A 13,087-nucleotide genomic window follows, 5' to 3' on the forward strand; every position below is an offset into this window, starting at 1 on the left:
TCTTTTAACAGAAATTATTACAAAGTCATTCGTTTGTGTCTGTACATTTATTGCTGGGCGTATGTTTAATCAATAACCTGAATGATAAAGGCAGGAGAGGTAGAAGCCTTGTTCAGAGTGGAGGGATTGTCTATGACAACCTGTAGCATGCCTCAGTGCACTTCTGTCTGACTCCTTTTGTTCTGAATGTTTCGGAAAGTCTTGCATTAAGTGAGGTTTTTGTCGGTAGATTCCTGTAAAGGAATCTTTTTTTAAAGAATGTCAATGGATTCAACCAGGGGACAATTCTCTGTAATAATTTGCTTATGGATCATGAGCACATTGTACCTCCTCAGTTCAGGTAAGTCGAAGGAATGTTTATTCTCAGTTTAGGCACTGTAATAACTGTCTGTGCCCCTTGGCAGGTTCCTTTAACCCCAGTCTCTGGGGGAAGAAGGCTACATTGATGGGAGGACCATGCTATTGGCACCTCAGCGGTCAGTGTGAGGTCCCAACGCTGAAGGAATTAAGTGTGTGTTTGGTCCTGCAACGGAGATTGAAGACATTTGACTGGACAGCCTTTGAGTACAAGCTTCACAATGAGCATTGGGTTGAGTTAGGTTTAACAGGTAGCAATGGGCGACTGAATGTGTGGCTCTTTGGAGCCATGTTGGATGTAGAAGAAGACCTACCACTCCACCAGTGGCACACCATTTGCTTAACCTGGTCTAGCAGTAACAGTCGGCTTCAGGTCTACATTAATGGCAGCCTGCATATGGATGAAGCAGTTAATGGTTCTCTTCTGCTTGGCAACGGAACACTGACGTTGGGGGTCTCACACAGCCTGGTGAATGGAGAGATGGTTTATGAAACTGGTACAGAGCTGATGGGGGACATAACCTTGTTTCGAATGTGGAGCCAGCACATGGGTCATAAGGAGCTGGAAAGTCACAAGTGTGTGGAGGGGGACATGTTCACCTGGAGTGAACGTGACTGGATCCATCAGGGCTGCCAACTGGTACCTGACAACAGGCTAACGTGTGGTGAGAGTCTGGGGTCATTCGCTCTTCAATTACACGCACACACACAAAATTAAGCATGTTTTATGAAATCACCAAAAGTGAGCAATATGAAAATAGGTCAGCTAAAAATATATAAGTTGATGGAACTGCATGTAGTTTTGTTTACATTTGGATTGCATTTGAATTGACCTGAAAATTCTTTACAGAAATCCTGTACAGTAAAGTGCCATGACATCTCTGCACGCATGATGGCATCTCTCATGCATCCTCCGTGCCATACATCACCCATCTCAGCATGCAACTTTAGTGTGGTTCCTCACACAGTAGTTCCTGTCCTGGGGGTTACTCATGTGCTGCACATATTCCAGAGACCTCAAAGCTGGCCATCCCACTGTAGCTTTCTTTCCAATTTTGATTCTGCCATTTTAGGTTTTAAAGTGGTCTTTGGTCAAGCATTCTGAGAGATGTTGATTTATCAATATTTTTGATGATTATTACTGTCTCTGTCTTAGATTGGTCAAGGTATAAAATTGAAACAAGGATCTCAGTCATTCAGGAGCACAGTGACATCACTGAAAATAATATCACGAAGCTTGTCAAGCTATGGGTAAGAGACATTTGGAAATCCCTTTGATGAACATCATTTGTCATTGTGTCCACTGTAACTTGAATATATGTTTTGTTGTGTTCTTACAGCTTGAGACTCAGTTCCATCTTAACATGTCAGTGCAAAACATTGTCATCTCACCTTTAAGGTATCTTTCATTTTCGTTTTAACCAAGTCAAAATATAAGAAAAATATAAATTATTTAATGCTAGAAATTAGAAATGATTGCAATTTCTGATCACATATAAATAGACCACAACGATACAGACCATGAATGTAATTGTTGACAGACAGGAAGTGTTGTAATCTTCTGTTATCTCTGTTTCACAGCCTAGCTCATTCTCAGAGTAATAATCTTGGAGTAGAAGATGAGGAGAAGCAGCTGGTATGTTGTTATCTCGTCTTGCCGTTATAATGTTTGCAATAAGCACAATGTTTGACCAAGCACCAAAATTAATAATATAAAATATAATAATGTCCTGGTAGTGAAACGGTAACAAGCAATAAAATAAAATCCTTCCTTTTCTGTAGGAAAGAAGAATACCAAATACGCCCATTTGGAAAAGGTATTTTATATATATATACTTTATAAATATACTTGCTTATTCCATGCCACTGTGTTAATAAAGAATTAAGAGGTGCTGATGTCTGCAGTGTTAGGGGCTGAGGTTGAGATTTTTGTTTGTAAATTTTAAAACACTAAAGACCTAGCCAAACCTTTTCATGATTACAGATTATGATTATTAACATTTCTGAATTATCCTTTATTAACTTTGAAGTGATTATAGATAATGGCATGAATCATCTATAGTTTCAACAGTTTGGTTTATGCTGAAGTAATCCCTAAAGCTGATGTTGGGGAAGTCCAGGCTAAGATTCACAAAGGTCTGCAACACCCATTTGTCCATGAAGAGCTGCTCTTGAATGCAGATCCAGCCTTCACAGCAGTCCAATCAGTGGGTCGGTCGATGTATTTTCATCTCTGGATTGTATTTTTCTTCTTATTTGATCCCGGGACTAATCCAGACTAACATTTTCAATTTTTTATTTTTTTTTTTGTGTGCAGAGGCTTTCCCCTCTATAACTGCAACTCCACTTGTAACCAGCAGTGCAAAGGTTCCATCTGCAGGTCTCAACTCTGCTTATACAGGTTACCACACTAATGATGTCAAAATGAACTACACTTCCGAAATCTAAATATTATTCAAATAGAGAAGATTATATGATTTAAATGTGATTTATGCTCACTAAAACCAGTTTTATTGGGCTTATCAATAATACAGATCCTTTTTATGTACCACTCTACCAAAAAAAAACATAATTACAGAATGCATTAGCAACAAATATCTGCAATGTCACTTATTTGCATTTTTATACAGAGATTTTGGGTTGGGGAGTCAAATTACAGTGTAGAAACTACAAGTATTTTTTCCAGCACATCCCACAGATTCCAAAAGAATGCGGTTAAAATGTTAAAATGCATCCTCCGGCAGTGTCCTACATACGACTAGACCATAAGGCCTATACGGTGGGGTCTATGGATGATGTGCCCATCACTCTGGTACAGGGTAGAGCTGGACTCAACTTGAACATAAATTAATTCACATATATGTGAATAAAACGTTATCTTTTTTACAAAAGTGGCTGAGTCAACGAAGGGCCCATCCTGCTCCTCACCTGTTCGAAACCCTTCTATCATCTCATCCAGAAGGCTTGAAATATATTACTCCGATACAAGTAAGTTGATAGAGATGTTATAAAATGCATACAAAATCAGTACTTATTAGATACAGATTATGGGCAGATTATTTTGGGGAGGGTCAAATGTCCTTTAATAAATAGTGTTCTTGACCAGTAAAATCTTTCTAAAAGTAATAGTTTTGCAACCTTTGACCAACCACTGACAAACATTCAGTGAATGAAAAAAATAAATAAAATAAATCAATCTTGTTCCTGATCTGTCATTGCAGCTTTTTTGGACACATTTTACAGAGTCAAACTGAATGCAACCATTAATGCCACAGTCTCCAACCCAGAGATAATTCTTCAGGATTGGGTAAAAAAAAACAGCAATAAACACACACTATATTATGAAGTATGGAATTTGGTACATTTTCTTTTGAAATTATTCTTTGGTTTCAGCTTCAAGATGTTTTAAGTCAACAAGACATGAATATCTTAAACTTTGTGATGATACCACAGTGGCAAAAGTAAGTGGTTCCACTCCTTAACTGATTCTCAGTGAAGATCAAATATAATTTCAATCTGAATCAAACTGATCTGAAGAGGCTGATCTGTGGTGTATTCTTCACAGTAATGGCTGCTCATTTCAAGTGCAAGCACCAGCAGGAAATGTGACTCAGACAATGGGACGCATTTTTGACTGCCTGACTAAAATATACCTCTGTGGCTCCATCTCCATCCAGGCCCAGAGAAAAGAGATCAACATCTCACAAATACGTATGGCTGGGGTATTTGATGTGTCTGTCAACAAATCACCTGTTTACATAAGTAAACTTGATGGAAAGTGTATCAATATTAATATATTGATAAACTTGTTGTCAATTCATCTATATTTCAGTAGTTTTAAAATGCATTCATAGTTTCCCAAATTTTATGAATTTATGGAAGTACTATATATATGATGTATAACGATGCAAATATTATTAACTGAAACTTGTCATGTAGTTTTATATACAGTGGGTATGGAAAGTATTCAGACCCCCTTAAATTTGTCATTCTTTGTTACACTGCAGCCATTTGCTTAAAGTTCTTTTTTTCTCATTAATGTACACACAGCACCCCATATCGACAGAAAAACACAGAATGGTTGACATTTTTGCAGATTTATTAACAAAGAAAAATTTAAATATCACAGTGTACTAAGTAGATCTAATACAGCCATGTATTAGATAAGACCCACTGTCTAATAAGACCCTTCAGATCTAGTACTGCCATGAGTCTTTTTGGGAAAGATGCAACAAGTTTTTCACACCTGGATTTGGGGATCCTCTGACATTACTCCTTGCAGATCCTCTCCAGTTATGGCAGGTTGGATGGTAAACGTTGAACAGCCATTTTTAGGTCTCCCCAGAGATGCTCAATTGGATTTAAGTCAGGGCTCTGACTGGGCCATTCACAAACAGTCATGGAGTTGTTGTGAAGCCACTCCTCCTTTATTTTAGATGTGTGCTGTACTTGGCCACATTTATCTTCCCTTGATAGCAACCAGTCGTCCTGACCCTGCAGCTGCAAAACACTCCCACAGCATGATGCTGCCACCACCATGCTTCACTATTAAGAGTGTATTGGACAGATAATGAGCAGGGCCTGGTTTTCTCCACACATACCACTTAGGCCAAAAAGTTCCATCTTGGTCTCATCAGACCACTCACCATCCTTGAATTCTTCAGGTGTCTTCTTGCACTGAGGAGAGGCTTCCGTCGGGCCACTGACTGGTGCAGGGCTGTAGTGATGGTTCACTTTCTAAAACTTTCTCCCATCTCCTGACTGTATCTCTGGAGCTCTGCCACAGTGATATTTGGGTTCGTCTTTACCATTTAAGGATGGGGAGGCCACTGTGCTCTTAGCAACCGTAAGTGTACCAGAATTTATTTTGGAACCTTGGCCAGATCTGTGCCTTGACACAAAGTCTCTAAGCTCTTCAGACCTTGTGATTCTCATATGCTCTGACATGCATTGTTAGCTGTAAGGTCTTATTTAGATTAGGAAAGTGTGGCTTTCCTAATCAAGTCCAATCAATATAATCAAAAAACATCTCAAGGATGAACAGAAGAAATGGACAGCACCTGAGTTAAATATGTGAGTGTCGAGGCAAAGGGTCTGAATACTTGTGACCATGTGATGTTTCAGTAAATGTCAACAATTCTGTTTTTCCGTCAATATGTGGTGCTGTGTGTACATTAATGAGAAAAAAGAACCTAAATGATTTAAGCAAATGGATGCAATACAACAAAGAGTAAAAAGTTTAAGTGGGGCCTGAATACTTTGCGTATTCACTGTGTGTGTGTGTGTGTGTGTGTGTGTGTGTGTGTGTGTGTGTGTGTGTGTGTATTTACATTACAGGCCAAAAGTTTGGCCTGTAGTTTCATTCATAGTTTTGATGCCTTCAGTGAGAATCTACCAATGTAAAAGGTCATGAAAATAAAGAAAACATTGAATGAGAAGGTGTGTCCAAACCTTTGGCCTGTACTCTATATATTTATGTATGTGTGTGTGAGTGTGTGTGTATTTTAGATCCAATATAAAACAAGTACATGACAAGTTTCAGTTAATATATATACCTATATGTAAATATAATTGGTCTGTACACTGCGTGACAGTGTGGCTGATGTGGGCTTTGCCCACAAGATGGCATCTTATGCAAAAAATAAAGGGCTTGCCAGATGTTAGTTTTAGATTTCTATTTAACTTTGATTGTCCTTATTTTAAATTAGATGATAGGTATTGTGATAACTGGCAGTGATTGCTTACTTTTCTTATGATATAATAATGTACTGCTTGTATTGTGGAACCATTCAAGTAATATTATAGTTTGATTGCTGTTAGCTTGGTTTTCATGGAGCATTTAAGGTGTCTGGAGTTTTTCTGGATATTTGACTCAGAGCCAGGTACCTGTCCCGAGCACGACCAGCAGACCATCTATGGTTGGTACTTTTGGCCTGAGACGCAGCCGCAGGAGACAATCATCATGATCTGTGAGAAAAATTCTCAAGAAAGTGCCACCAGACTCTGGTAATCACGGTTTTGGCTCCACATACTACCTCTTAGCATGCAGTAATTGCGTCTAGTTCTGATGTGGCACAGTTAATTTTGTGAAAGTACACAGTGAAGGTATATGACATTGCTGCCTTTTTATCTGTCAAAGCGCATCCTGTATCTGTAGTTAAACAGATCAGCAATACTTATATGATGTGCACGGCTATTTTAAAGCACAAATGACCAAAGACAATAATCCTCATATCACTGGAGGGTGATAAGGGTGATTAAATTTACAGGATGATGAAATTAGTCTCAGAAGTGAAAGCATCTCTTTGTTTACTCAGTTCTGGGTCCATAAATAGTGAGATAGCAAATTCATCAGGAGAAACCTTGCATCTTTGCATCAGAAAGTAGATAGAACAGACAATGCAGTGTGTGAGACATGTAACACATTTCACGTCCAACATGTGTTTGACAGGTTATTAGACCTCCACCAAACTTCCCATCAGAGTGTTTGGACAGAGATAATGTAGATTCAATATTTGCTGTTCCTCTAGTAAATTAGATGGCATGACAGATAAAGCCGTGTGGGATCCTCCAGACATGGCATCATGTGAGAAGATTGGGGTGGATATCAATGATTTGGACAATATCACTGTCACAGGAAGTATGTCCAGAAGCCGTGTTCGCTCAATAATTGTTTATTATTTTATATTATATTAAAATATATCGATTCCTCACTTTTCCTCCAGATAACTCCCAATATGTTGTGGATATTATCATGACTTTGCTCACTAACCAGACTGAACTGAGCCAGACTGAGCTAAACACTATGCTGGACAAGCTTCATGATGTAGTGAGCATAAGTCCAATTTCAACAGAACTTGGGGAAGACATGGTCAGCATAGTTTCAGACATGCTGGACACCAGGGTGGATTTGACTGCACTCACAAACAGGTTACTGCATTCCAGGCTTCAGTCACAGCTATTTCACCGTATATAAAGGTCATAGAAGATAGCTATTCTGTCCTCCAACCTGGCAACTTTCAACATCAACCTGCTTTAAATCTGACAGAATCCTTGAACTCACCGACAGCATTGGGGACAAAATGGACTTTGAAGGTGAAAAATTCAACACAACAGTCCCTTCTCTGGCCCTCCAGATAATCAACGTCAACCCAAACCAATTCACTGGCCTCACCTTTGGGGTGTCCTCCTTCTTTAGTGGCCAGTCACCAGAGGTGAGAGTTACAGTAACAATCCCATTAATGTGTGTGTTAATTAATAGAAGGACATTTTTGAATAACCTTTTTGTTAGTTCAATGAAGGTGCAACTTGGTACATTAATCCTGTTCACCTAACATACTACAAGGACTGAATTTTATGATTCTGAATGATTCTGTCTGGCTTGGGCTGTATGATAAAAAAATCTGGTGATATATATATTTATTTTAATACAGTCAAAAATACATACCTGTAGAATGTGTGCTGACCACATTCAAAAGGCAGCTGCAGGTGAAATGTGGATAATATGGATAAAAAATATCAGGATGCATGTACTGTACACAACAGACACAGAGAGTTTTTTTCTAAGCACATAACATAAAATAATCTAGTTTTAACTAACTTGCTAACCATACACTCATTCTACCCCCAAAAAATGTTTCTTCTCTCCGCTCTCTTCTCTGTTACGTCTGCCAGATCCATTCAGCACATGCACAGACACAGTAAAGTGAACCCAAACCCTATGTTTTGAGACAACGCAAGTAAAAGCATGAGCAGAATGTTTCCGGCAGACGGAACGTGTGAGGTGCTGACACTCCCCCTTCACTTCTCCTGGTATCAGAGAGAATCCTCTTTTGGAATCACTCACTCACTTTCCATAAATGTCTTACTCAGGTTTGTGGATGCCAGAGTCCATCCCAGGACACTCACTGGCATGGCCTCACTCACTCACTCACACCATTCACTCAATACATTTGTGAATATTTTTGCCGCACTGTTGGAGCATAATAAAGTGATCAATGATTTGATTAGAATTTTCTTTATGGCCATAGATTTTTGTCAGCCAGTTGTCTGATGTACAGCCCATTGCTGGCAACGTAGCCTCCATTTCGCTGCCTTTAGCTCTAGGCAGCATCTTCCCTCACAACAGCACCATCAGACCACGCGTTCAGTTCCATTTCTACGGCACTCAGTCCCTTTTCAAGGTAACATTGGTTTTAAATCATGTTCCCAATAGCTGTGCTAAAGTCTTAATAATGCACTGTTGTTTCCAGGACACGTACAGCACTTATAGTTCACTTATCATTTGAAAAACAAATGATAAGTGCTATTCATTTATTCATGATTCATGTGGCAATATAACAGTATGGTTCATCAGTCCTCAAGTCTTCCTCTTCCTCTCTCATGTACAGGACCCTGGTAACAACATGACACTGAATTCTTACATAGTATCAGCCAGTGTCACCAATGCCAGCATCAGCGACCTACAGCAACCGGTCATCATCACTCTGCATCATCTTATTCCAGCAAAGGTGTGCATGCACTACACATGCCAATTAAAGTACACACAGTCTTTTTGCCACAGTAGATTTTTGCAATAAAACTAAATCTCTTGTCTCACCCCGACCCTGCTTCTATATTTCATTTAATAAAATCACACTTTTGAAATAGAATCATTGTTAAAGCAGTACAAGGAATGCACATAATATTTACATTTCCTTTCAGGATCAGGACAGATTGGTGTGTGTTTACTGGAACTTTCAGACAAGTGGTGAGTTCACTACAAACAGCTTTCTCTTCAGGCCTCTGAATAAAACTAGGGTCTAATTGTCAAATCTGAAAGAAATAATTCAGTATTTGGATCCTCAGGAAAGGTTGATATTGAGTAAAAATCAAAATACCACAGTCACAGGTTCCAACTTCACTAACTATTATCATTTCCCTGAACAAGACACTTAAACCCTGATTTGTTCCCTCTAACTACTGATAAGTTGCTCTGGATAAGAGCATCTGCTAAATTCCAAAGTGTAAATATAGAATTATTATTGTGACACAGTAATGTTTGAGTTTATTTGATAATAATGTTTATACTGGGGTAGACTGGGACAGCCAAGGATGCCTGACTCAAAGCACAAGTGACAATCAGACAACCTGCCATTGTGATCATCTGACACATTTTGGTGTTTTATTGGTGAGTGTCCCGCTTGGTTTTATATTATTATCTATCTTTAGAAGTAACTGTTAAGCAAGACATAACATCGTGATCCTAGTTTTTTGTTGACCTTCTGCTACTCTTCTTATAGGATGTCTCCAGGACTCCCATTAGTGAGAAGGATGAGCAGATTCTGACCATCATCTCCAATCTAGGCTGTGGATTGTCTTCCATCTTCCTAGGGATCACTCTGCTCACTTACATAACCTTTGAGTGAGTCCATGTTTGGTGCGACACAATACTGCTACAATGCTACACTCCTACACTCCTACACCTTTAGATCTTTCCTGAGGTTCAATATTGTAATTTTACCTATATTTGTTAGTCCCTTGCCAAAATGCAGGCTTCAAATATCCTTATTTCTTACTTCTGTCATGGTTCCCCAGTTTTAAAAGCTGATTATTGATCATTCATGGCCAGCTGACAAATTCCCAAACATTATGTAAATAAACTTAATGCAACTTTGTTTATTTAACAGATTTTAACAGATCATTTAAGAAATGATGAGTCACTGTCTTCTTGTTCTTAATCTCTTATATCACAGGAAATTACGTAAGGACTACCCATCCAAAATCCTCATGAACCTGTCATTTGCTTTGTTTGGCCTGAACATGATCTTTTTGGTTAACTCCTGGCTGGCATCCTTTGATAACTATGGCCTCTGCATAACCGTGGCCGTGGTTCAGCACTTCTTCCTCCTTTCCACCTTCACTTGGATGGGCCTGGAGGCTCTGCACATGTACTTTGCCCTGGTCAAGGTGTTCAACATCTATGTGCATTCGTACATCCTCAAATTTTGTGCAGTTGGATGGGGTGAGCATTAATCAACTAATTTGTGTCAAACATCATTATCATTTTCTGCTATAGCCTTTGGCTTGGGTGGTATGATGATGTTATTTAACAACATGCAGTGGTAATGCTCACTGGTAGTGGCATTTTCCAGTAATTCATTTTCCTCATTGTATCCTGCACGAGTTCCAGAGGAGAGCCTTCACATGTATGGTTATATATCAGAAAACTAGCTGTACAGTCTGTCGTCATGTTTGGTCATAGATGGAAGACCCACCGGTGGGTGAAGACCCACCGGTTGGTGAAATATTTTGAGTGGCCTCAGCTATGAATGATGAGCAAATGTCTGTCCTGTACTTGTTGAACGTTTTTATGGTGTACATGATACTATTATACTGGCTGTACCTTCTCCTACAGGTTTGCCAATTGTGGTTGTTTGCCTGGTTCTGGCCATAGATAAGGATGTTTATGGTAATTCCGTTCAGGGAGATTCATTAAAGGTCTCTCAAGACAGTTCAGTTTTGTGAGTAAAGCTTTGTGTAAAAAATAATAATTTAAAGTCTAGACTTTTGGAATCACTGAAAGCATTTATCTCTGTCCTCCTCAGTTGCTGGGTGCAGAATGACAAGGCATTTTATGCCACTGTGGTGTCCTTCATTGCGCTCATCTTGCTTTTCAACCTTATCATGTTCGGCATGGTTCTGGTCCAGATCCGAACTATGCAGTCCAACAAGCCAGCAAGATGGAGTAACAGCTTCACACGTGACCTGCGAGTGGTGGTCAGCCTAACTTTCCTGTTGGGGCTCACCTGGTTGCTTGCATTTTTCAGCTGGGGACCTGTCAAGACCCCCTTCATGTATATGTTTGCTGTGCTGAACAGTCTGCAGGGTAATTACATTTACAGCATATAAGAAGATGTGATTATTTAGAGCCACTTAAAATCAGTAGTTACTGGGACATCCCCCCTGGAGACACTCAGGGTAGTGTATACAATACGTGTTTGCTTTATTGCAGGGTTCTTCATATTCATATTCCACTGCCTAATGAATGAGAATGTGAAGAAGGAGTGGAAGATCCACTTCGGACTCGGATCCAATAAACAGAGTGGTAAGAGTAGTAGTCTAACCCAACATGGTGAAGATGTGTTGCTTTGTTGAGATTAAGGATATCTTGAGCTTTGCTTTGATCTTAAATTTTGATGGTGATGATTGAACCTTCTTACTCTGATGCATTTTATTTTCAAGGATTGGCAAAATATATCAAAACATTTTTTTAAAATAAAATAACAAATACATGACTAAATGTATCAAGATAAAATGCTAAAAATGCTTTTTGGGACTGTGAACTGACCTTTGAACATATGAAACACTTTTACCAATCACCAAAATAAATTTACAAGCAGCAAATGATGCGGATGATAAACTGGAAGTTCGTGTTTGCTGACTGCTCATTTACCACACAAGCTGAACCCGACTAAAATGATAGAAATTGATGCTCGGGCAAGGATTTACAGCTCTGTACACTATATAGGCAAATTCAGGAATTAATTTGGCCACAGGTGTATAAAATCAAGTGCCTAGGTCATTTGGAAATTTCTAATTATTCCACAGTAAAAAAATTATTTGTATCCAAAGTGGACGCAATTTGGAACAACAGCCGTGGCGATGACTCTGTAGCTAAAGACTGAGCAGCTAATGTAAAGCACCGGAGTAAAGCATACCACCCATTGCTATAGTGAAGCGTTTCGGCTTCACAAAGCGTTTATTATGCCTTTTTATGTCCTCATGCACGTTCTCTGCTCAGGGTAAAATGAACTTTTGGTGCATAAACCAAGTGGTATCACCAAAAACTCTGCTCCAAGTTAGTCAATCAGATCCTAAACCTGCTTTCTGAGTACAATCTAGGCCTGCTTCCATTGTTTCGTGTTCTTATGATGCTGTCATGTCAATGTCTCACAGAAAGTATTTAGAAATACAATATTTTCATACAAAATATGAAGTCATTTTCATATTCTTTAAATGAAAAAAAAAATTAATATGTATTTGAAATACACTACTCATCAGATGCACCTACTCGTTTAAAGATCTTGGATTTTTTACATAATGGACCAAAACTGAAGACACAGGACTATGAAATAAAAGATGTTAGGTAATTGTAATAAACAAATAAAATATAAACCAAGACATAAAGTGGCTTTTCACAGCAGAGAGCTCTTGCCTTCGGTCCTGAAGGTTGATGCTGAACATCAGTCACTCAATTTAATGAGCACCTCATGACATTTGATGATGACAATAGTGAACAAAGCAGCCATGAAGAAAAAAAGAGGCAACTCTGAAATAACAGATTGCATTTGCTTCTTCATAATGGCCTCCTTCTTACTCACCAAAACATCCAGTAGGAGCCGAGGTGCCATTTGACTTGTAGTGTATGTGCATCAGAAACACTGCCCATCCCTGTTTATGTTCATGTAGAAATAACAGTGCTTGACATTAACCAATGTGTTGCATTTTCAGACTGGAGTCGTTCCATGACTGCTTCTGCTCATCCCCAGCAAAGCACTCTCATAACATCAGAGAAGACCAGCTCTATCAGGACCGTCTCTAATTCATTAAACTCAGAAGACAGTCACATCCTCACCTCATGAACAGGTGAATGACTGGACACACAGTTTCATGAAAAATGTATTCATCCAATCTAAATGCAAGTTTTTTTTATTCTGTTTGCAGAATGTGTTTTTTTTTTCTTTTAACT

The 13,087-nt window shown here is 38.9% G+C and overlaps 1 protein-coding gene across 1 annotated transcript; it reads left to right on the forward strand.

Annotated features, from left to right (window-relative positions):
* The first annotated feature begins 312 nt into the window (after positions 1–312).
* adgrg4a (adhesion G protein-coupled receptor G4a) lies at positions 313–12,980 on the forward strand. The gene is made up of 19 exons (XM_028960926.1): positions 313–340; positions 405–1,022; positions 1,514–1,608; positions 1,698–1,756; positions 1,939–1,993; positions 3,751–3,818; positions 3,923–4,068; positions 6,234–6,363; positions 6,888–6,997; positions 7,083–7,287; positions 7,406–7,571; positions 8,388–8,540; positions 8,748–8,867; positions 9,639–9,760; positions 10,092–10,360; positions 10,754–10,859; positions 10,944–11,224; positions 11,351–11,443; positions 12,850–12,980. Exons 1-19 carry the CDS (start codon positions 313–315, stop codon positions 12,978–12,980), a joined length of 2,955 nt encoding a protein of 984 aa, XP_028816759.1.
* The last annotated feature ends 107 nt before the right edge of the window (positions 12,981–13,087 follow it).

This window comes from Denticeps clupeoides, chromosome 18, assembly GCF_900700375.1.
Source record: "Denticeps clupeoides chromosome 18, fDenClu1.1, whole genome shotgun sequence".
In the NCBI taxonomy this organism is placed as follows: Eukaryota; Metazoa; Chordata; class Actinopteri; order Clupeiformes; family Denticipitidae; genus Denticeps; species Denticeps clupeoides.

Coding starts and splice junctions, on each gene's coding strand:
- adgrg4a (XM_028960926.1), top strand. CDS start 313: ATGAGCACATTGTACCTCCTCAGTTCAG. Junction 6,998..7,082: donor CAATATCACTGTCACAGGAA/GTATGTCCAGAA, acceptor CTTTTCCTCCAG/ATAACTCCCAATATGTTGTG. Junction 7,572..8,387: donor TTAGTGGCCAGTCACCAGAG/GTGAGAGTTACA, acceptor TTATGGCCATAG/ATTTTTGTCAGCCAGTTGTC.